Source organism: Sorex fumeus, unplaced genomic scaffold, assembly GCF_029834395.1.
Source record: "Sorex fumeus unplaced genomic scaffold, SorFum_2.1 ptg000072l, whole genome shotgun sequence".
Taxonomy (NCBI): domain Eukaryota; kingdom Metazoa; phylum Chordata; class Mammalia; order Eulipotyphla; family Soricidae; genus Sorex; species Sorex fumeus.
The window spans coordinates 10,407,134-10,429,482 of record NW_026606129.1 but is presented as its reverse complement, the minus strand read 5'-3'; the positions used below and the strand labels follow the sequence as shown (position 1 = coordinate 10,429,482).

At 56.3% G+C, this 22,349-nt stretch overlaps 2 protein-coding genes and 1 non-coding gene across 3 annotated transcripts; all 3 read left to right on the top strand.

The window, feature by feature from the left end:
- The first annotated feature begins 618 nt into the window (after window positions 1-618).
- On the top strand, window positions 619-15,238 carry EFCAB12 (EF-hand calcium binding domain 12). The gene is made up of 11 exons (XM_056129285.1): window positions 619-644; window positions 741-826; window positions 1,790-2,244; window positions 3,336-3,521; window positions 7,984-8,140; window positions 9,806-10,047; window positions 10,546-10,720; window positions 12,989-13,120; window positions 13,946-14,093; window positions 14,433-14,495; window positions 14,986-15,238. The coding sequence occupies exons 1-11, from the start codon at window positions 619-621 to the stop codon at window positions 15,236-15,238; spliced, it is 1,923 nt and encodes a 640-aa protein (XP_055985260.1).
- A 1,448-nt stretch (window positions 15,239-16,686) lies between these two features.
- Window positions 16,687-21,125, top strand: RPL32 (ribosomal protein L32). Its single transcript, XM_056129580.1, has 4 exons — window positions 16,687-16,744; window positions 17,399-17,502; window positions 18,087-18,268; window positions 20,941-21,125. Exons 2-4 carry the CDS (start codon window positions 17,407-17,409, stop codon window positions 21,068-21,070), a joined length of 408 nt encoding a protein of 135 aa, XP_055985555.1. The 5' UTR covers window positions 16,687-16,744; window positions 17,399-17,406; the 3' UTR covers window positions 21,071-21,125.
- On the top strand, window positions 17,172-17,313 carry LOC130037971 (small nucleolar RNA SNORA7). Its single transcript, XR_008794547.1, has one exon. It is a non-coding gene; the product is annotated as a small nucleolar RNA SNORA7 (small nucleolar RNA).
- Window positions 21,126-22,349: the final 1,224 nt, after the last annotated feature.

The following is a 22,349-nucleotide window of genomic DNA, read 5'->3' as shown; positions in this document are numbered from 1 at the left end:
ATATTCAGTCAGAGGTTACTCCCAGCTCTGTACTCAGTAATTACTCCTGGTGGGGTTCAGGTGATGCTTGGATGCGAGCAAGGCAAGCGCCCTCCCCGTTGTACTATCACTCTGGCCCAATTCACTCCTTTGTTATGATGAAACAATATTTCGCTGAATTGATAATGACCACATTTTGTTTATACATCGTTAAACTGTAGCACTATTGTTCAGGGGAGGCCGGTGATCCAACCAGCTGGAACCTAGGACTCGTGCATGCAATAAAACATGAGTTTTACCACTGACCCACGTCTCTGACCCCTAAATTGCTGGGCATTTTAAGTACCTATCAATAATGACACTAGGGGTAGGGAAGAGAGGCTCATTTCAAACCTTGACACCCCGTCAGTGGCCGTAAGGCCTTGGGGGGAGGGGTGAAAACAAGGCTGGAGAGACGTGCATTATTGCAGGGGTTCCTACAGTTTATGCGGAAACCAAGGCTGGATTAGCTCCAGATGGAGGGGCCACGAGGACCCCTTTAAGTCGTCCTGTCTCAGCCTGGAACTTCCCAGCCAGGAAGCTTCCGCTCCAGCAGCTCCCAGTCGACAGACACCCAGCAGCGTGCAGCCAATCAGCGCGATGCTTTCGGCGCTCAGCCAATCAGCGTGGGGCGTCCGTAGTCCTAGCAACACGCTGAGTTGTGTGTCTAGGATAAAAAGTTGACATCCCTGTGCTTCGAGATCTCTGTATTCCGGTGCAAGCAAGCACATCATCTCCGCGACCACGGAAGAATATGTCCAAGGAATGACCCGGCGTCGGTTCGAGTCGCTGCTGGACGTGGACAGAGGTGTGTGTGGGGCTGCGGGCCAGGACGGGGAGGTGGGCGGAGGAGGTTGCCAGGGAGCCTATCCGAGCCCACGGAGCCCCGCACACTTCAGCCGAGCTGTAGGAGTACCACGAGTTGGTGTGGTTTAGAAGTAGGAGCACAACCCTGGCTCCCAGGAAAGGGGTCCCGGCCCATAACTCGCACCATTTCTCTCACGGACATTCACGTGGTCAGTGCTGGAGGAGAAGCATGAAAAATAACAGTTTTCAAATGTTGTGTAGTAGCATGCGATGGGTCAAGCCTTTGGCACAGCGCTGGATTTTCAGACGTGAAGCCCAAACAGATCAGTGGAAAATCTCCCAAATGGGTCCGGCAAGAACAACCCAAGTAAGAAACTTGCTAAGTGGAGTGGCTGGGGAGTAAGCCCTGAGTGCTGCCCCGTGTGGTGGGACCTCTTCTCCCCTCAAAGAGCTGATTCAAAGTGCATGCAGATGGCCTGGGCTCGATCCCTGGCACCACATGCTGGGCTCCGAGCAATCCAGGTCTGATTGCCATTAAACTGTGGGCGCGGGAGTCAGAGTTAGGAGGAAGGCATAGTGTAGACTCTAAACCAAGAAAAAACTCATCAAGCCCTTAGCATGGAGCCTGCCTTTGGGAGCTCTCTGCTGTAACTGTCTTTATCCTTATCTTTATCATCTGTGTCCAGGTATCCTGAGGCCCAGTCTGGGACAAAAGCATTTCTGTTGGTGGTTCTAGTTTTTGGTGAGGGGGCCACATCTGACAGTGTTAAGGGCTTACTTCTGACTCTGAGCTCAGGGACCTCTCCTAGATGGGCCTCTTGGGGACCCTATGCAGTTTGGGAATCAAACCCAGGTCGGCCTCATGCAAGGAAAGCACTGGCTGAAGCATTTTTCCTTCCTTCCAGATAGATCCCTTGAGTCCTCTTCCTGAAAGAAACTCAACTTTTCATTCTCTTCCCCCAAGATCAGAACAAGAACCTGAGTAATGCCAATCAAGTCAGTAACTCCTCTGATGCCAGTGTGGAGCCTGCCTTTCACCGCGAGCTGGTCCTGGCCCATTGCTTCCAGCAGTTCAAGCGGAAGGACTCGCAACTGCCCCAGAGTCGCCGGCGCATCTTCGTCTTACCACAAAAGGAGGATGCCCTGGGCGTCCCTGCCAGACCCCCGCCCCCTGCTCCCCCAGAGACAATTTCCTGCTATGAGGAAATCTTGAAGGCCACCCAGGAGCAGCCGGAGGATGTGAGTACCTGGGTGAGACGGAGGATGCAGCTCCGGCAGGACCTGGAGACCTTCGGTGACCTCGACAAGTGGCTGCAGAACAAGAATGACATCACGGCTCTGGAGGCCAAGGTCTTACATGGGATGTACCTGGAGCAAGAGACGTGGCTGAAGGGACGCCAGGCAGTCACAGTGCAAAAGGTGAGTGGCCGGGGCTGGAGCAATAGCACAGCGAGTAGGGTGTTGGCCTTGCACGCAGCCAACCCAGGTTCGATTCCCAGCATCCCATATGGTCCCCTGAGCACCGCCAGGGGTAATTCCTGAGCGCAGAGCCAGGAGTAACCCCTGTGCATTGCCAGGTATGACCCAAAAAGCAAAAAAAAAAAAAAAAAAAGGTGAGTGGCGCCGTTGGCCAACTGAGGACACGAAGGGGCTCAGGGCAGTTCAGGATGGGGGGGAGCAGTGCCCCCACTGTGACTGGAGGGCCATCTGCACAGGAACAAGAAGGAAAGGTTTTCTGGGCAGGAGGCCTGGCAGAGCAAAGTGGGGGGAGTGGAGACCCCCATGGGCTTTTTTTTTTTTTGCTTTTTGGGTCACACCTGGTGATGCACAGGGGTTACTCCTGGCTCATACACTCAGGAATTGCTCCTGGCAGTGCTCAGGGGACCATAGGGGATGCTGGGAATCAAACCCGTATCAGCCATTTGCAAGGCAAACGCCATAGCCCCTCCATAGGCTTTCAGCGGGGGGCTTTGTCCTGCCCCCCCCCAGAGCCTCAGGGGTTATAGAGACCCCTTGGCCCAAAGTGGCTGAGATCTGGAAAGCTATCAGGCCCGAAGCTAGTAGGGGGCGCCTCAACCTCAGCTGACCCCATGTCCATCCCTGGCACCATAAGGTTGGTCCTCTGAGCACTGCCAGAGTGGCCCAGGTCATTTCTAGCACCATGAGGACTGGACAGCGCCACCTCCTCGGCCCAAGCACCAAGTCATGAGCCTGGTTGTCCAAGAATCTCTGGGAAGGGCCCTCGGCCCCCTTAACACCACGTAGGAGGTCCGAAATAAAAAAGGAAATGAAATGTTAGTTTTTATGCTGAGCAGCCCTCTTGTTGCCAAGGGGGAAACTGAGGCCCAGGCCTGCTGAGCACAGTCCAGGAGCTACTGCCACCCTCTGTCCTCCTGCTGGTGTCTGCTGAGAGTCGCCTGCCTCTCCCATCTTGGTTCTCTCCAACGCCAGGATCCCGCACCGCGGGCCTGGCCCCTGACTCTCCCGCATCCCTCTCTGGCCTCTTTCAGAAGAGACCCCCGCGGCCCGGGCCCCGAGCCATGCCCCAACTTCTGCTGCCCATGCCCCCCGTGCTGCCCAACCTCTTCTCCTTCCTGCACTTCCACAAGCTCAGGCTTCCGGACATCTTCCGAGGGAAGGAACTCCGCAGTAGCTGGAAGATCTCCAGGGAGGAATTCATTCTGGCTCTCAGGGAGGTACGTGTCCCTCCCTCCAGCTGGCCTCCGGGGAGGAACATCCCTGTCTCTTTTTTTGGGGGGGGCAGGGGGAGATGCACAGGGGTTACTCCTGGCTCTGCACTCAGGAATTACTCCTGGCAGTGCTCAGGGGACCATATGGGATGCTGGGAATCGAACCCAGGTCGGCCACGTGCAAGGCAAACGCCCTCCCCACTGTGCTGTTGCTCCAGCCCCTCATCCCACTCTCCTCCCCGGGAGAGAAGACAAAGTCAATGCCAGTGCTCAGACAGCCATGTGACTTTTTAGTGGGGGGTAGGTGGCGGAGGCGGCCACACCTGGCAGGCCGTACCTGGCTGTGCTCTGGGCCTTGCCCTGATTCTGTGCTCAGGAACAAACCCATATGTGGAACCCGTAGAGGTGGAATTGGTGTCTAGAACCTGTGAGGCGAGCGCCTTAGCCCCGGTACTATCTGGACTGTAGATTGGTATTCCCAGGTCCACGCCAACCCCCCAAACCTAGACACACACAGCCCCAAGAGCCTGAAAGAGTGTCTGAGGGAATAGTCTGTGGAGAGACCGCCCAGCCGATCCTGTCCACCAGTCCCAAAGCACTGAGCCCTGAGAGGAGCCTCTTCCCGCTGTCTCTGGAACCTTCTGGAGCCCCTCCCACTGTCATCCACTTTTGCATCACATCTAGGTCTTGTTAAAAATGTACTTTCTGGGGCCAGAGCGATAGTACACTGGGGAGGACGCTTGCCTGGCATGCAACCAAGCTGGATTCCATCCCCGGAATCCCATAGGGTCCCCTGAGTGCCGCCAGGAGTAACTCCTGAGTGCAGAGCCAGGAGGAACCCCTGAGCACTGCCAGGTGTGCCTCCCCCCAAATAAATAAATCTGCACTGCACTGTCCTCCCATTGTTCATCGATTTGCTCCAGCAGGCACCAGTAATGTCTCCATTGTGAGACTTATTGTTACTGTGGTTGGCATATCGAATATGTCACGGGTAGCTTGCCAGGCTTTGCTGTGCAGGTGAGATACTCTCGGTAGCTTGCCGGGCTCTCCAAGAGGGGTGGAGGAATCAAACCTGGGTCGGCTGTGTGCAAGGCAAACGCCCTACCCGCTGTGCTATTGCTCCAGCCCAAATAAATAATTAATTAATTAATTAAATGACACTGTCTCACTCAGATGCTCTGATATGGCCCGAGCCACTGCGTTCTGATGACCTCCCGTGATGCCCAGGGTCTGTGCCACAGACCACACTTGGGCATTTCAGAATTGTAAGCTGTAACAGGTGCACGGGCAGCCCCTGATCCTCCCAATAACTGCAGCAAGGAAGGGGGAGCTGGTGGAAATGGGAGCAGAGAAAGAGGACAGCAGGCCGGGCACTTGCCTCGCATGCAGTCAACCCAGGCTCAGTTCCTGGCACCACAGAAAGTGCGGTGAGGGGCTGGAGCGATAGCACAGCAGGTAGGGCGTTTGCCTTGCATGCAGCCAACATGGCCGACACAGGTTCGATTCCCAGCATCCCATATGGTCCCCCAAGCACTGCCAGGAGTGATTCCTGAGTGCATGAGCCAGGAGTAACCCCTGAGCATCGCCGGATGTGACCCAAAAAGCAAAAAAAAAAAAGAAAGTGCGGTGAGCCCTGCTAAGAGTGACCCCTGAGCACAGAGCCAGGAGCAATTTCCAAGCACCACTGGGTAGGGCCCAAATCTCCCACCACCACCACCACCCAAAAAAGGGAAGAAAATACATTTAAAAATTCAAATTACAATCAGGTCCAGAGTGAGAACACAACAGGCTGAGCCCTTGCTTTGCGTGCTGGAACCCTGGGTTTGTTCCCCAGCACCCTGCATAAGAAAGGCTCCCCGGAGTCAGGAGTAGGCCCTGAGCACCGCAGGCGTGACTCCCCAAGTACCAGGAAACAGCAGTCAAGTTCATTATAAACAAATAAAATGGGAAAATCCAGTTCTTTGTCACACCAGCTGTGTCCTGAGGACGCAGTGGTCCCTGCATGGGACAACCCCAGGGAGCACATTGCCATGGGGATCAGCTCCAGCCCATGGGTCATCTCCAGCTGCCTCTTGTTTGGTCAATAAAGTTTTATTGGAACAGTTCATCTCGCTCTCTCGTAAATGTTTTCTTTCTCCTAGGATAGAGCTGAGCATTTGTGACAAAGAGAATGAGGATCACAGGGGCTGGAGTGATAGCACAGCGGGGAGGGTGTTTGTCTTGCATTCAGCCGACCCAGGTTCAATCTCCAGCATCCCATATGGTCCCCTGAGCAATTCCTGAGTGCAGAGCTCCGCCTGAGCATTGTCGGGTGCCACCCAAAAAAGAAAAAAAAATTAAAGAAAACAAGAATCACAGAGCCTTGAATTTTTTTTTTTTTTTTTTTTTTTTTTTGCTTTTTGGGTCACACCTGGCGATGCACAGGGGTTACTCCTGGCTCTGCACTCAGGAGTTACTCCTGGCTCTGCACTCAGGAGTTACTCCTGGCTCTGCACTCAGGAGTTACTCCTGGCTCTGCACTCAGGATTACTCCTGGCGGTGCTCAGGGGACCCTATGGGATGCTGGGGATCGAACCCGGGTTGGCTGCGTGCAAGGCAAACGCCCTACCCACTGTGCTATCTCTCCAGCCCCGAGCCTTGAATTTTTATTTGTTTTAGAGCCATATCCTATGATCTCAGGGCTTATTCCTTGCTCTGTGTTCAGGAAGGCCTGGTGGGCCTTGGAGATTATATGGAGTGATGGGGATTGAACCTGGGTTGGCTGCAGGTCAGGTCAGCCGCTGTACTATCTCTCTGGCCCCTACAAGTTACCTTTTTAATATATATTTTTAATTTGTAGGGGTATTTGGGGGGACACACCTGGAAGTGCTCAGGGCTTGCTTCTATCTCTGCACTCAGGAGCACTCCTGGCGGTGCTTGGGGGACCATATGCAGTGCTGGGGATCGAATTCAGGTCAGCTGCATGCAACACAAGTACCCTGTCCTCTGTATCATCAATCCTGCTCCCAACAAGTTATTTAAAAAAAAAAAAACCTATAGGGGTCCAGAGGGAGAATACGAGAATATAGGGGTTAAGACATTTGCCTTGCATGTGACTGACCCCAGTTTAATCCCCAGAACAAGGTCCCTGAGTACTGGAGTGACCCTAACCACAGAGCTCAGAGTAACCCTTGAGCATGGCTGGATGTGGCCTAGAAAACAAAACAAAACAAAAAAATGTTTTAAAACCTTATGAAGACTGGAGCAATAGCACAGCGGTAGGGCGTTTGCCTTACAAGCCGCCGTCCTGGCCAAGCCGGGTTCGATTCCTCCATCCCTCTCGGAGAGCCCGGCAAGCTACCGAGAGTATCCCGCCCACACAGCAGAGCCTGGCAAGCTACCCGTGACATATTCGAGATGCCAAACACAGTAACAACAAGTCTCATGATGGAGACGTTACTGGGCCCGCTCGAGCAAATCGATGAACAACGGGAGGACCATGGACCATGATGAAGGGTTTTAAAAGGTTTTGCACAAAACTGACTCAGGTTTGATCCCTGGCATCCCATATAGTCCCCGGATCCCCTCAGGAGTGATTCCTGAGTGCAGAGCCAGTAGTAAGTCCTGGGGAAGGGAGGGGAAGGGCTGAGAAGGAAGGGGAGGGGAGGGGGGAAGAGAGGGGAGGGAAGGGAAGAAGAAAAGGGTCAGCTGCATGCAAGGCAATGCCCTACCTACTGTCCTATCATTTCAACCCTACTATTTTTTTTCCTTTATTGAGGCACTTCCCCAGCAGTGCTCAGAGGACCCAGGGGACAGCTGCTGGCAGTCCTTGGCCCGTGCCCATCAGGCTGTTCTGTGCAGTGCTGCGGTTTGTTCCAGTGCTCCAGACATCAAACCTGGGGCCTCGCATGCAGTCATGAGCCTCATGGCTTGTGAAGCCATCTCCCCCACCTGACTCCTCTCTCTTCTCTTTATCTGCTGACATTTTCTTGGGAGGTCATACTCAGCAGTGCTCAGGGGTTGCTCCCAGTGATGCAGAAGGACCATGTGGTCCCAGGGCTCCCCCGTCCAAATCTAGGCATTAGCCCCTTGAGCTTGCTCCCCGGCCTCTGTATTCTATTTCCGACTATCTCTTACTGCAGCTCAGAGCTCTTAGGCGTCCCCTGGCAGCAAGGCCAGAGTGAAATTCTCTGGGAAAATTACCACTAAGATTGACTGGAGGCAGGGCGGAAGTCCAGAGGGAGCAGCAACAGTCCTGGCAAGATGAGGACATAGCCCAGTGGGCTTTGCAGATGAGATAGGAGTTTTTCAGGCACAGCAGGGGACATGCTTGGAAGGACACAGAGGATGAGAAAGTGCAGAGCGTGTTTGGGAGCCAGCAAGGGCCTCGGGTGTGAGTTGGCATGGCCGAGCAGGGCAGAAGAGCCAGACAGGCCAACTGTGCCGGGGGCCTGCGGGTGGCTGGCTGGAGCCATCTCGCCCCTGCCAGGTGGGAGTCCCGCTGAACCAGGAGGAGATGGAGGATGTGGTGATCTACCTCAGCTCCCTGAACAAGAACAACACCATCACCATGAACAACCTGGAGGTCTGCCACAAGCAGTGGGTCGTGTCCCAGCGGAAAAGCGTCCTGCTCACCTGGAGAGAGTGTGCGTGTCGGCCTGCCCCATCCCTCTAGAAAGGAGGAGACTCTCTCTCTCTCTCTCTCTCTCATTCTCTCGCTCCCTCTCTCTCTCCTTCCTCCTCTCTCCCTCTGTCTCTCCCACCCTTTTCTCCCTCTCTCTCCTTCCCTCCCTCCCTCCCTCTCTCTCTCCCGTTCTCTCATTCTCTCTATCCTTCCCTCCCACTCCCTCCCTCTCTCTCCCTCACTCTCATTCTCTCTCCTTCCCTCCCTCTCCCTCTCTCTCCCTCCCTCTATCTTTCCCTCTCTCTCATTCTCTCCTTCCCTCCCTCTCTCCCTCTCTCTCATTCTCTCTATTCTTCTCTCCCACTCCCTCCCTCTCCCTCCCTCTCATTCTCTCTCCTTCCCTCCCTCTCTCTCCCTCTCTGTCTTCCTCCCTCTCTCCACCTCCCTCTCTCTATCCCTCCCCCTCGTTCTCTCTCACTCTCTCCTTCCCTCCCTCCCTCCCTCTTTCTCTCTTTCTTTCTATCCCTCTCTCTCTCCCTCCCTCCATCTCTATATCTCCCTCTTTTCTCATTCTCTCGCTCTCTCTCCTTCTCTCTCTCTCTCTCTCCCCTCTCTTTCTCTCTCTCTCTCGTGCTGCCTCTCTTAATCTCTCTCACTCTCTCTCAGGTTACTCCCAGAGGTGTTCTGCAGGGGTCTTGATTGTGCTTAAGAGTCCATGCGGTATCAGGGATGGAACCCCGGGCTCCCACATGTGAAGCACTCCAGCCCTTTGAGCCATTCCTGGCCCAGGAGATTTCTCTTTGGGTACCCAGGTACCACTGTGTCCCCTCTAAGATGAAGGCAGCCTGTCCTGTCCTGCCGGTGTGACCAGGGTTGAACGCACGCCTCACATGCGTGGAGGATCTGGGTTCAGCCTCTGGTACTGCAGAAACAGGAAAGAAAGACGGATTCTCCGAAGGGGTTCAGTCCAGCCGATCTCCCGCGCTGACCAGGCTGGGAACTGCCCCAAATGCAAGCCTGAGCCGAGCTTCAGGTCCCAGCACACTGGATCCTACTGTGACTGGAAAGTTCTGCTTCTCCAGCCAGAGAGAGCACCTGTTTGGAGGTTCCTGAAAAGTTCACCTGGGTATTTTACAGTGGTTATGCGGTAGGGCCAGAGAGACCGAGCGAACTGGGGGACCGAGGGCGGTGAGAAGACCCAGGTACGAGATCTGCGGAGGAGGCTTGGGGGGCGGCGTGCAGATCCTGAGAGCGTCCTGGCTTTCCCCGGAAGCGTTGGGGAACCATGGTGTACCAGAGATGACTTGTGATACTTCCACTGGCAAACCCTTTGCCTTTGGTTCATCTTCCCGGCCTGACGCTTTTTTTTTTCTTTTTGGGTCACACCTGGTGATGCACAGGGGTTACTCCTGGCTCTGCACTCAGGAGTTAGTTACTCTGGCGGTGCTCAGGGGACCATATGGGATGATGGGAATCGAATCCGCGTCAGCCGTGTGTAAGGCAAACGCCCTACCCGCTGTGCTATCTCTCCAGCCCGACGCTTTTTTTTTTTTTGGTAGAGGTCCTGCTTGCTCATGGGAGGAAGTAGGATATCGGGGCCCAGGTGCTCCTGGGAAGTGAGGAGAAGAGACACCTCTCAGTGTCCACGGCCCCGCACCCCTCAGCCATCACCTTGGTCTTGCCCCAGATTACAGGTCCGCCAGGCAGAAAAATTTGAAGGCGAAAGTCTCCAAGGGGCCCTCCCCCATGGTAATGGACTGGCTGACCGTGCCCGCGGTTGACATCAAGCCAGAATCGTTCCCCATGAGCCAGGAGGAGAGGGAGGAAGTGAGCAAGCAGTACCGAGAGAGGAGGAAGAAGGCTAAGGTACCCCCAAACCCACCCGGGGGTGCAGGGGAGGGCCTGGGCTGGCTCACTCACGCACCCACGGTGCCACCCTTCCTTCTCACTGGGGTTCCTGAGCCCGTGGCCTGCTCCAGGGCTGCTGTGTGTGGAGGAATGAGAGGGTGTTGGAAAACCGGGGGTCCCCTCTCTCCCCATTTCCATCAGCACAGTGTGGTGCCGGGTGGCATCTTTATCCCAGTCTAGAAATGCATAGCCTGCACAAGAAGGCAGGATTCACGTGTAGGTGCTCACCAGCCAGTGCTCAGTAACCTGAACCAGGAGCAACTGGTTTCCCTACCCAGCAGCCCCTAGGCTTTCTAGGACACTCCCCCTCCTGGGCAATGTGTGGGAAGCAGAGAGGAGACACCCCCACTACCCCTGGTCCAGAGGAACCCGCCCTGATGCAGAGAAGGACACACAGCCTGTGGTGCTCAGAGTCCGCAGTGCCTTGCCAGGGATCGAACCCGGGGCATCACATGATGACTTCCCCCATTGCCCGGCTCCTGGACAAGCAGGAACCTCCTCTGCCTCCTGTTCCCCCAGAGGAAAAAGCACCTGGGCCGTGACACCAGAGACAGCAACCTCCCGTCCACCATGGGCGGGGAGATGAAGGACTTCCTCAACCACTTCCGCCGGGAAAACTTCCTGGTCTACCTGCAGTGCTGCAAGGCCTGCGAGTACTATGGCATCCAGCTCACCAAGGACATCCTGGTAAAGGGTAAGGCGCCGGGGAGGGAGGCAGCCCCAACCCTGTGGCTCTAGTGTGCAAGCCGGGGCAGCTCCCCAGCTCAGCAAGCTGCCATGCTGAGAAAGGGGCGGGCATGAGGGGACCCTGAAGTTAGTTTGATTTGGGCTGGAGGCCACACCTGGCAATGGTCAGGGGTTACTCTGGGCTCTGCATTCAGGAATTACTCCTGGCAGCGCATAGGGGGTGCTGGGGATCGAACATGGGTCAGCCGCATGCAAGGTAAGTGCCCTCCCCGCTGTCCTATCACTCCGGCCCCACGGGAGCCCTGAAGTTGGGTGCTGAGGACCATCCCCCAAGGCCACTGTACCAGGTCCCCTTCACAGCCAGGCCTGGGTTAGGGTCACAGGCAATGCGGATGCTGCCTCCAGCTGGGAGCCAGGCCACTCTCTGCTCAAACGGCGGGATAGGGGAGCCTTGTGCGTCCAGGCACCCCTGTCCGGGGGACCCCTCCTTGTGCTGTTCTGGGGTGAGCTGTGTGCTTTGGGGAGACTGTCCCCCCAGCAATAAAGCCAACGGCCATGCTCCCCACCCTTCAGGCCTGAAACTGTCCCGTGAGGAGCATGGGCATTCCGGGGAAGGGAGCACTGGGGAAGGGGCACAGAGAACGGAGAGCTGCCTGGTATCATAAGGAACAGCCTCCCCAACACCCCTGCCCGTTACCCACAAGAGAAGGGAACCGCGCTGAGGCCTCGGGTCTTTGGTATCTGCCAGTGGCTGCATCCACATCTATCACGGGCTCAGGGGCCTTGCAGGGCTGCTCGCCCCGGGCGCACCCATGAGACAGCTCAGAGCTCAGCCTGGGGCAGGCTGGAGCACAGCATGCGGGAGCCCTGGGTTCCCGCCCCAGCGCCATAGGGGCTCCTGAGCACTGCGGGAGGGGACCCCCCAGCACCAAGTCTGCTCTAGAGCTGTCCCTGAAGACTGCCAGGTGGGCCAAAGATCCCCCCAAAGTACTCAGAGCCAGCAATGTGTCTACCCGTTGGTTCCGGGGGGCTGTGCAGTGCTGGGCTGTGCAGTGCTGGGGGTGCCGGGTGGAGCCCGGGACCTTACACACAGTTGAGTCACACACCCCCGCCCCCAGCACCTGGACCCATGAATGTCACATTCTGCCCTTCAAAGCCCCAAAGATAGCAGAGAGATGAGCGCAGGGTCAGGCACACGTAATTGTCACCAGGGACACAAGTGAGGAGCACAAGTGAGGTGGTGGGACCCCCGGCCACATGCCTCTGCGTGGAAGTGTGGAGTAAGCAGGCCCATGCCCTGCGCCCCGCCTCCAACATTTATGCAGTTATGGATCCTGTCACTAGATCGGGGGCATGAGGCAGCCACACTCGCAGGTACTTGCTCTGACACTGCAGTCCCTCAGCACTGAAAAGGAGTTTTTTTTTGTCTTTTTGGGCCACACCCAGCAATGCACAGGGGTTACTCCTGGCTCTACACTCAGAAATTACTCCTGGCGGTGCTTGGGGGACCATATGGGATGCTGGGAATCAAACCCGGGTTGGCCTCGTGCAAGGCAAATGCCCTATCCGCTGTGCTATCGCTCCAGTCCCAGATTTTTTTGTAAGGCACTTAAGAAAAATTCCTTCCCAACATGAAGGTGAATTTATTTTTTTAAACTGTAAGTAGGGGGGACTGGAGCTATAGTAGAATGGGAAGGGCACCTGCCTTGCATGGAGCCTACCTGGGTTTGATCCCCAGCATCTCTATGGTCCCCCAAATACCAAACCAGAAAAAGCATAGCTAGCTAGGACTGGCCCAGAGGCATAGTGAACAGGGAAGGTGCTGCCGGGTCTAGTCGCAGTCACCCCATATCCTCTCTGGAGCCGTGCCAGGAGTGATCCCTGAACACAGAGCCAGGAGTCAGCCACAGGGTGTGGCCCCATCCCCCCAAAAGACAAATCATGGCTAGGGGCTGGAGGGGTAGGACAGGGGTTAAAATACTTGCCTTAAAAAAAAATAAAAAATAAAAAAATAATAATAAAATAAAATACTTGCCTTGCAAACAAGGACCCAAGTTTGATCCCCAGCATTGCAAATGGTCCCATGAGCACCCCCAGGGGTGACCCTTGAGCACAGCCAGGAGTAAGACCTGAGCACTGCTAGATGGGACCCAGACCCCCCGCCCCGCCCCGCCAGCCCCCAGAAAATGAGTATCTGGAAACCAATACTGTGCCCTGGGCCTCCAGAGGCGGGGCCAGGAGGACCCTGGAGATGGCCTTGTTTCTCTCCTCGCAGCCCTGCTGTACCCGGGAGACAGGGTCATTTTCCAGAAGGACCACAAGCACCGCATCCGGCAGCCGGGGGGCTACTACAGCGACCAGCTCTTTGGCCAGAAATATTCGGGGTCCAAGAAGAGGGACCAGCTGAGTACCACCTTCCTCTGCCCCGCCTCCTCCCGGCCCTGCCCCGCCCCTCCCCCTAGCCCCGCCCCTCTAGCCCCGCCCCGCCTCCTTTCCTCCCTGCCCCTCTCCATCCCGCCCTGCCTCCCCTCTGTCCTGCCATCTCTCCTTCCTGCCCTGCTCCTCTCCTGCCCACCGGGTCTCCTCTCTGCCCCGCCCCGACCCTACCCCCCCACACGCCCCATCTCCTCTCCACTCCGCCCTACCCCACCTACTCTCTGCCTCAGTCGTGGAGGGTGCGGGAGAGGGCTGTGGCGCTTGCTGGGACTCTGATCTGCTGGGGTGTCCTGTAGGTCGGGCCTGTGCCCGGAGCTGGGCCTCAGGTTTCCCGCCGCCGATGCCTCCTCCAGTCACATGATCTCTAGCAGCTGAAAGGGGGAGCCTCTTAGAGAGGGGGCTTCTTAGAGAAGCGCCCCTCCGGGAACCCGGGCTGAGGGTCCTCACACTCCCCTGTGAGCACAAGAAGACAGGAGTGTTAGGTATCTCGAAGCGCAGCTCGGCAGACACTTGGCCCCCCAAGCAAGGATTGCGGTTTAGGGTTCTAAATACGGGGTGACTCCCTGCAGTGAGAGGGGGCAGGGCCTCTGGGCTCAGGGGACAGACTCTCAAAGGGCTGGGCCATGTCACCCATGCCCCACGCTTCTGTGATTGCTTCCTGGTTCTGGCCAGAACACTCGCCTGTCCGGTCCCTTGTCATCCACCAGGAGTGGGCCCAGCCCGTGGGAGAAAAAATTGGGCAGCAGTGCCCAGAGCACCACTGCTGGCCACCCGACTTCCACCCATTCCTGGACAGCTGGGACCAAGGGCAAGGGCAGCAGCACGGACGTGTGTGTGTGCACGCGCACGTGTGTACACGTGGGTATCAGCCACAGCAGCAGGACACTGTCCCCGGCAGCAATGGGCATTGGTTCCATCTTGCTACTTGGACTGCGGGACCAAAGGTCCTGCGGCCACATGGGGCTGGAGCTGAGCTCTTAGCTGAGCACAGCAGGAGCGACCCCCACTGGGGCTCTTGAAGTTAGGGGTCCTGGAAGGACTGAGATGGTCCAGCCCAGAATCGCCACGCCAAAGCCCACAGTCGCCAGCTGGCCAGGGCATGAGCCCAAGCCCCACACGTGTTCCTCCAGCCCGTGGGGAGCAGGGCACGGCCCAACTCGGTCTCGGGTCCAGGAAATTCTCCTGTCTCTGCTCTGTGGTGGACTGGGAGATGCAACCACCGAAGCCCATTTCCCGTGGCCCCTCCACCTGAATTTCCTCCCTACCCTTCTCTCCTCCACCAGGAAAGCAGCCCAGAAAGTCAAGCAAATGCCCTTTCCGGAGTTCGAGGATTTTCTCAGGTCTGTGTGATTTTTTTTTGCCTCCAGAAGCAAAGTGGCGGGGAAGGGCAGAGCCTGGGCCCCTGCAGCTGGCCCGGTGCCCTGAACACCCTGCATTTGGGCTTGCAAGAGAGAAGGCAACACAGTTAGGATGCAGGCACACATGGCTCTGGGGCTCCCGAAAATCTGATGAAGGGACTCTGCATCCCCATTTGACAGACGAGCAAACTGAGGTGCCAAAAGGTGAAATATCTTGCTCAAAGCCAGAGGTCTTATACCCCATGGCTTAAGGATTCGAATTCAGCCATGCCAGCACTGAAGTCCATACCCTGCACATCAGCTGAAAATGCCTAGAGATCAGACGGAATGAGTGGGGGGTGGAGACACAGAAGTTGGCCGCCAGCCTTGGAGCTGACCCCTGGGCACCTGCTCATGGCCCCGGGTGCCCTTGTGGTGTTTGCTCCATGGAGCAGGAGACCTGGCAGGGCGTCGTGATCTTCTGTGTCCTTGTTTTCAGTGAGTCCAAGACCTCGGAGTCCCTGCAGCGAACCGACCCCAACGCCTTCTGGCCGGGTCAGCTGCTGGACAAGCTGCAGCTCTATCTGCCCACCATGAGCAGGGACCGGAGCCTGGCCCTCTTCAGCTGTGTCCGGCCGCAGCCCCCCGCCTACCCAGCCATTTACCACCCCGACCGCTGGTGGCCCATTAAGAACACGAACTACGTGACCTATGCCAACTACGATGCCAACAAGGTGTACTTCATTGGCTAGAGGGCTGGCCCCGGGCACCAATGTGACCCGGAGCTCTGGACCACAGCCTGATGAACAAGCCCATTTCAGTGTGATGGCCTGGGCAGCTTCTCCCGCACCAGTGTCCTGTATCCTAGAAGTACACGTGTCCAGGGACAGGGAGAATCTTGAGGTGTCCCCCTCTCCTGACCTCTGTCCTCTGGAAATAAACTGAGTTGGAGTGTGTCTCCTTCCTGTCGTTTGCAGTTGAGTCGATGTGGTCTCTTGCCAGGAGCAGTGGCCAGAAGTCTGGGGGAACACAGTAGTCAGAGCCCCTGGACAGGTAGACTCCACAGCCTTGTGGCCCAGAGCACAGGGTCCCCAGGGAAAGAGCATGCAGTGGGGGTGTCCCTTCTCTGAGAAACGTGGCTGATCTCTCCCCCTCCTCAAAGATCTGGCTCACTGGGTTATTGCTTTTGAATGGCTGGGGACTTTCGCAGTTGGAGGGTGTTTCTGGGTTCATCAACTCCACCCACCCAGACCTGTCCTTCCCGGCCTGCTTCAGGCCTGGCCGCCGTGAGCACCGAGCTTCCAGCCTCTATGTCCGGTTGGATGTCAGTGTCCCCCGTCCTGCTGCTGGATATAGGGGCTTCCCAGGGACATCAGCCCCTGCCTTCCTTCTGCGGGCCCCTTGCTCCCCTTCCCTCCACTCAAACTCTCCTGACAGAGTTGTCAACGCTCCCTCCCTCCCTTCTCACTTCTTCAGTTGACAACACCCCCAGTTTCGCTTCTCTCTCCATCTGGGCCCTGGAAAGACGCCTATCAGCTCGCTGGTGACATCTGTGTTGTCTCAGAGCTGTGGAATCGGGGAGCTTTCTGTTCCCCCCACCCCACCCCCGGTATTTAAGTGTAAAACAAAAGCTAAGCAGAACAAATGAAGAAATATCCACAAAAAGCAGGGCGTTTTGGCCAACAGACGTGTAGATTTGGGGGTCCGTCCTCTAAGCTCCACTGTCTTCTGTATGTCAGCAAGGGGAATAAAGAATTCACAGAATTGTGGGACTGCCCCACCCAATGACAGCGGATTGAGTGATGCTCCCGCCTTTTAATTCGCTGGGCGGGATTACAAAGTGTCTGTTTCGTTCCCTCCGGATCGCGAGGGGGCGCACTAGGAGGCGGCGGAAGTAGCGCGGGCGGAACTAGCCTAAAAGCTGGCTTGTCCTCAGGCGAAGCGCCTTCAATTTCTGGCGGAAGTAGTACCCGCCCCCTGCTGGGTCTCAGAAGAGCAAAAAAAAAATTACAAATTTTCTACATATTCCCAAAGGCAGCTTTGTTTAGTCCTATCGTTAATGCCTACAGATGTGCAACAGCCTTAAAATTTTATCCGTATTCTTTCTCACGCGCGGCTTTATTGTCTTTGGAGGCGCACGAACCGGAAGTACTCGCCTCCCCCTGGCAGGACCTGCAGGTTAACTCCCATCAGCCCTTGCGCCCCCCCCTTCCCTTCTCTTCCTCGGCGCTTCCGACGGAGGTGGCCGCCGTCTCCCGGTAAGTGAGTCGGAATCGCCGGCCATCCCCGCCCGGGCGACCTTTCCCGGGCAGCATCGCCCTCGGGCGAGGGGCACGGGCCTTCCGCGCCGCCGGCTCGGTGGGGATTGCTCTGCCGGGGGCCTCAGGGCGCGGACAGGAACGGAGACTTGGCACGCGCCGAGGTGGAGGTTCGCGTCCCACGGGGTGGCGGCCGGCGGGGCCTGCTGCGGGGGGTGCAGCCGCTCGTGGAACCCCGCCGTGCGCCCACGTGCGCCCAGGGGCCGGGCGGGTCTCCGGGGGCAGCGGGGCGCGAGGGTCGCTTGCTGATCGCAGCCGGGGTCGTCTGGAGGTCGCGAGCGGGGCCCCGGGGTCCCTCGCACCCCCAGGAGGCACTGGGCGGGGGCCAGGCCGCTGCAGGGGAGCGGGGAGCGGGGAGGGGGCCCCCGACCTCCCAGGATCGCGTCTGGAGAGTGGCTCGTATTCTGCCAGCTTCGGAGACGGGAGGGAGAGCAAGTCCGGCAGAGGAATACCCATTCCAGTCCCAGCTTGCTCCATAGCTGGCGATTGGAAGAGACTCTGCAACAGTGCTCCGAGAGGCCGGACAGTCCGACCCGGCCGCCCCCGGTGGGGAGGGGACTTGTGGGCCTTACAGATGCGTCTCGCTCTTTGCAGAAGGCACCATGGCCGCCCTCAGACCCCTCGTGAAACCTAAGATCGTCAAAAAGAGGACCAAGAAGTTCATCAGGCACCAGTCTGACCGCTATGTCAAGATTAAGGTACCAGGAGCTCTGGTGGGGGGGGGGCTGTGAACGGGCCCATAAGCGCTAGCGTGGTCATTTTTCCTCTCTCTTGGGGAGGGGCACACCCAGTGGTGCTCGGGGCTCCTGCCTCTGCACTCAAGGACCACTCCCGGAGGTCTTGAGAGGCCATATGGCGTGTCCAGGATTAAGCCGGATGTGCTGCATGCAGAGCAGACACCCTGCTATCTCTGCTGCTGGGAGCACTCAGTCTTGAGAACCTTGGGAAGTTTCTGCCCTTGGACTCGCCCAGTCACTCCCGCCCCACTTGTATGTGATCTGCTTTTCCTATGCCTGGAAAAATGTGAATAGGGGTGTGCATTCCTAGCGATCAAAGGCAGGACAGCACCCCCCCTTTGTGGGGTGCTGTCAGTTGGGGAGGGGTTGAATTTCACACGTGGGTCAAGTTCTCACCCACTGAAAAAGCAAAGTGGGAACCGTGAGGCCTCTAGCCCGGAGACTGTTGTTTGGGCCGCTGGCCTGTTGTGTCCGCCTGTTGTGTCCTTGCCCACCCTCGCCCTCCAGCTGCCGGGCTGAGCCCAGTCCTTCTGTCTCTCCCTCAGCGGAACTGGCGCAAGCCCAGAGGCATTGACAACAGGGTGCGCCGCAGATTCAAGGGCCAGATCCTGATGCCCAACATCGGTTACGGGAGCAACAAGAAGACGAAGCACATGCTGCCCAGCGGCTTCCGGAAGTTCCTGGTCCACAACGTCAAGGAGCTCGAGGTGTTGCTGATGTGCAACAAGTGAGTGGGGGGCCCGCCTCTGGGTCTGGGGCAGGTTCTGCATGCTTGGTGGAGTGCGCACTGATGGCTGGTTTGCAGGCTTGTGCTCTTCCTGGCATGCCTGCAGCCGCTATCCTAGGTCTTCTAGAATCCTCCGGGCGTGCTTCTGAGAAGTGCAGGCACCCAAGCCTCAGAGAGGCTGAGTGTCCTTTTGTGACACTTTCTGAACCTTGCTCTGTCACGTAGGGGGAGATGAGAGGTAGCTTTGGGCCCAAGGACACACGCTGCTTTGGCCATAGTTGTCACTAATGGGTGGCTGCCTAGTTTCAAGCCCGGCGATCTGAGGGGGGTACAGCTTTGCAAAGGTATAGGGCAGGACGAGACCAAGCAGTGCTGGGGTTCCCTCAGAGCTGCCTCGCCACCCCTGAAAGAGGCTTGACGGCTTCAGGCCAGAGGCCAGAGCAGTGGGGGAAGAACAGATTCCGCGGGGAGGGGGGGGTGGTTGAGGTGCTGGTGTCTCCATGAACAGCGTGATGATTCTGGTTGAGGAGGGCTTGAGTTAACTTCATTCTCTGTTGAGGCGGAAACCCTGCCTTTCTAAGAAAGTAAAGAGTGTGACTCGGGGGCGGGGGGGGTGCTTACAAGAATCTCTTGGGTGATTGTTGGTGCCAGTCAGAAATGAAACTAAGCTGTTCTGACTTGGTTGGGTTACTAAATTGGAAATTCAGCCAGGTATTGAAATGCTTTTACCACGGAAAGGATACCAGAGGCGTCCCTGGTGAGTGCTGAGATGGCAGTTGAGCGGGCTGATGGAAGGGTGGATAGTGCTTAGTACTGGCATGTTGTGAATTGAAAGCACCTTGGTGGTTCGTATTGTCATAAAAATACTCAGGCCTTGGGACAGGGCGGGGGGATGCTTAGGACCTTTGATCTGCCGGTTCCATTTTGGGGCGTTTATCCTTTTTCATACTGGAAAGTGGGGACAATAAAAGGGGTGTGGCTATGGAAGTGGAGATTGGGAATGTACGGCCGCAGGGCTGGAGTAGTGATAGGACAGCGGGCAGGGCGCTTGCCTTGTGCACCGCTGACCCAGGTTCCATCCCCAGTGCCACACAGAGGGTCCCCTGCGTGCCCTCGCTCATGGACCAAGAACCAAAAAGAGGGAGGGAGGGGAGGAGCGTTCGGGAACAGAGTCAGCTAAGTGGCTGCTCCGCCGCTCGTGGTGTGTGGAAGGTGTGCCGCCGAGGGCAGGCCTGCCCTTCTGGCTCCTGCGTCCCTTTCTGGTTTGAGTTCCAGAAACGCTCTACGTTAAAGAATGTTGACCTCACTTTCACCACAGTGTGCTGTTGCTAGTGTCAGCTGTTTTTTTCATGGGGCAGGGGGCATACCTGGTGGCGATGAAGGTTTAACTCCTGGCCTTGTGCTGATGGCGCAGGGGGGGGGTATATGCAATGCTGGGGTTTGAACCCGGGTCAGATGCATACAAGGATCAGTCTCCCTGCTGCACCATCACTCCAGCCCACTGTCAGTTTCATTACCTTAAAGTTTGGGGTGACATCCAGTAGTGCTCAGGCGTTGCTCCTGGCTCTGCATGACCCCTTGGTGTAAGGGGCTTCAGTGAATCTCTCGCTGTGCCGAGTTTATGAATTTACCTTGTGCGTATATTACATATGTACACTGAGAAAGCAGCTTGTAGGTTGCCACAGTTTGTGGTTTGGGGCATCCCAGGGGTGTTGGAAGATGGTCCCCAGTCCTGCAGGGGCTATTGAGCAGTATTCTGATCATTAGACGCATGGGAACAAGTAGTTAAATGTCTTAAGTAGCAGCCTGGAGTGTCGGGAGGGTGCAGCTTGGGGCACATGCCTGGCTTGTCTCATTCGGTTCTTCCCTCTAGTTTGGGGTTGGGTTTTGTTTTGTTTTTTTGGGGGGGGGTTCATACCCGGTGATGCACAGGGGATACTCCTGGTTCGTGCGCTCAGGAATTACTCCTGGCCTTGCACGGGGGGCCATATAGGATGCTGGGAATCGAACCCGGGTCAGTTGCGTGCAAGGCAAATGCCCTACTCACTGTGCTATCACTCCAGCCCCTCCTCTAGTTCTTAAAGAACGCCCCACTGCCTTCGCTTTTTTTTTTTTTTTTTTTTTTTTTGGTCTGCTGAAATTGTTGGTGGCTTCATAAATCACCTCCTTATGGAAATGTGCCCTTGGGTCCAGTTTGTCCAGTGGGCCTGGTAGCTCCTGGCCTGGGGTCTCGGTGCTGGACCGGACTGTCATTCACTTTCACGTTATTTTGCAAAGTAATTGAGAACTTTTCATGGGCAAGACTGGCCAGAAGGCTGAGAGCCTGACAGCTACAGTCTGAGCTAAGTCACGCTCACCTGCCTGTTAGCTGATGCTGGCCCAGGGGTCACATCTGCTTCGGTGGGCCTTGACTTCTTTGCCTGTGAGGTCGAGGTGATCATGCAAGGCTGTTGTCAGGATTATTTGAAGGGACCGTTTTTGTCAGTACTCGGATATGTTTTGGGAGCTTTGCTGCTGGTGCTGTGGAATTGGGAGTGGGGGTTGGTTTGGGGTCTCAGCCAGTAGCCTTTTGCCGCAACCCTTTGTGCTGTGTACTGTGGCTATGGAGTGGCCTGCTGGGCTTGTCCATGGCGGCTGCCTTTGTCCTAACTCTCCTTGTGCTTCTTTTCCAGATCTTACTGTGCCGAGATCGCTCACAATGTGTCCTCCAAGAACCGCAAAGCAATCGTGGAAAGAGCGGCCCAGCTGGCCATCAGAGTCACCAACCCCAATGCCCGGCTGCGCAGCGAAGAGAACGAGTAGGCAGGCGTTGGGCGCCTCGCATTGTGTTAATAAAGTGTGTAAAAGTACCATCTGGTGTTGGGCTTGCTCCGCAGCTTTGTACTTTGACAGCTGTCACAAACTGCTCTTTCGCTGTTGGTACACTGTGAAATTGGGAAGAGGTTTGTTGATACTCATTCTTCACCGGAAGGAAGGTGCCCAGTGGGGCCTGGTCTGCTCTCCGTGACCCTTGGGGGGACCTTCAGCTCCCTGCAGGAAGACACTAGTCTCCATTCAGGTGTTTGAGTTACAAGGCTGAGAAAATGCGGGACAGGGTTCAGATTAGTTTCTTCCTTAAACTCGACCTAAACAGAATTCTGTAATCTGTGTTGTTATTGTCTCTCTCTAACCTGCCTTGGGTTTGTTTTGTTTTTGTTTTTGTTTTTTGTTTTGTTTTGTTTTGGCTTTTTGGGTCATACCCGGCGATGCTCAGGGGTTACTCCTGGTTACTCCTGCACTCAGGAATTACTCCTGGCGGTGCTCGGGGGGCCATATGGGATGCTGGGAATTGAACCTGGGTCGGCCATGTTGGCTGCGTGCAAGGCAAATGCCCTACCCGCTGTGCTATCGCTCCAGCCCCTGCCTTGGGTTTTTGAAGATGAGTTTTCAGCAGTTTCTTCAGTCACTGTTCTAGGCATCATTTCTGTTTCTCAGAGTGTAGGCTCAAGTGCCATTGGTTAAATCTGACTGGTAAAATTGGGGGGGTTACATTTTTATTGGTTCCCTTTCAGCAGAAACCTGCCCTTCCTCGGCCACCCAGGGGGCTTGTGCTGATGCCTGTCCCATAGTCTTGGGATTTCTGGCTGCAGATGAATCTCAGACCTGGTCAGAAACGGCTTTATAGACCATCACCTGTTCTGAATATTGCCGAGTTCGCAATTTCTTTTTTGTCTTTTTGAGTCACGCCTGGTGATGCTCAGGGATTACTCCTGGCTCTGTACTCATGAGTTATTTGGGGCAGTGCTGGGGGGTGGGGGACCATATGGGATTCTGGGGATCGAACCCCGTCAGCCATATGCAAAGCAAATGCCCTCCCCGCTGTCCTATCACTTCGACCCCAGGCTCACAATTCCTTTCCCTTGCTTTGACCCTGGTTGTGGTCTCAGAGGGAGGAGTGGCTTGAGCCAGAAGACTGAAGGGTGTCACCTGACCTGGTACTGCACATTAGAAATGGTGGGTCGCTATTCCCCCATTGCTGCCTAAAGGTTCTGAAAGTCAAGGTCATTAGGTCCAATTCCCTGCCCGCTTGCCTCCCCTTCAA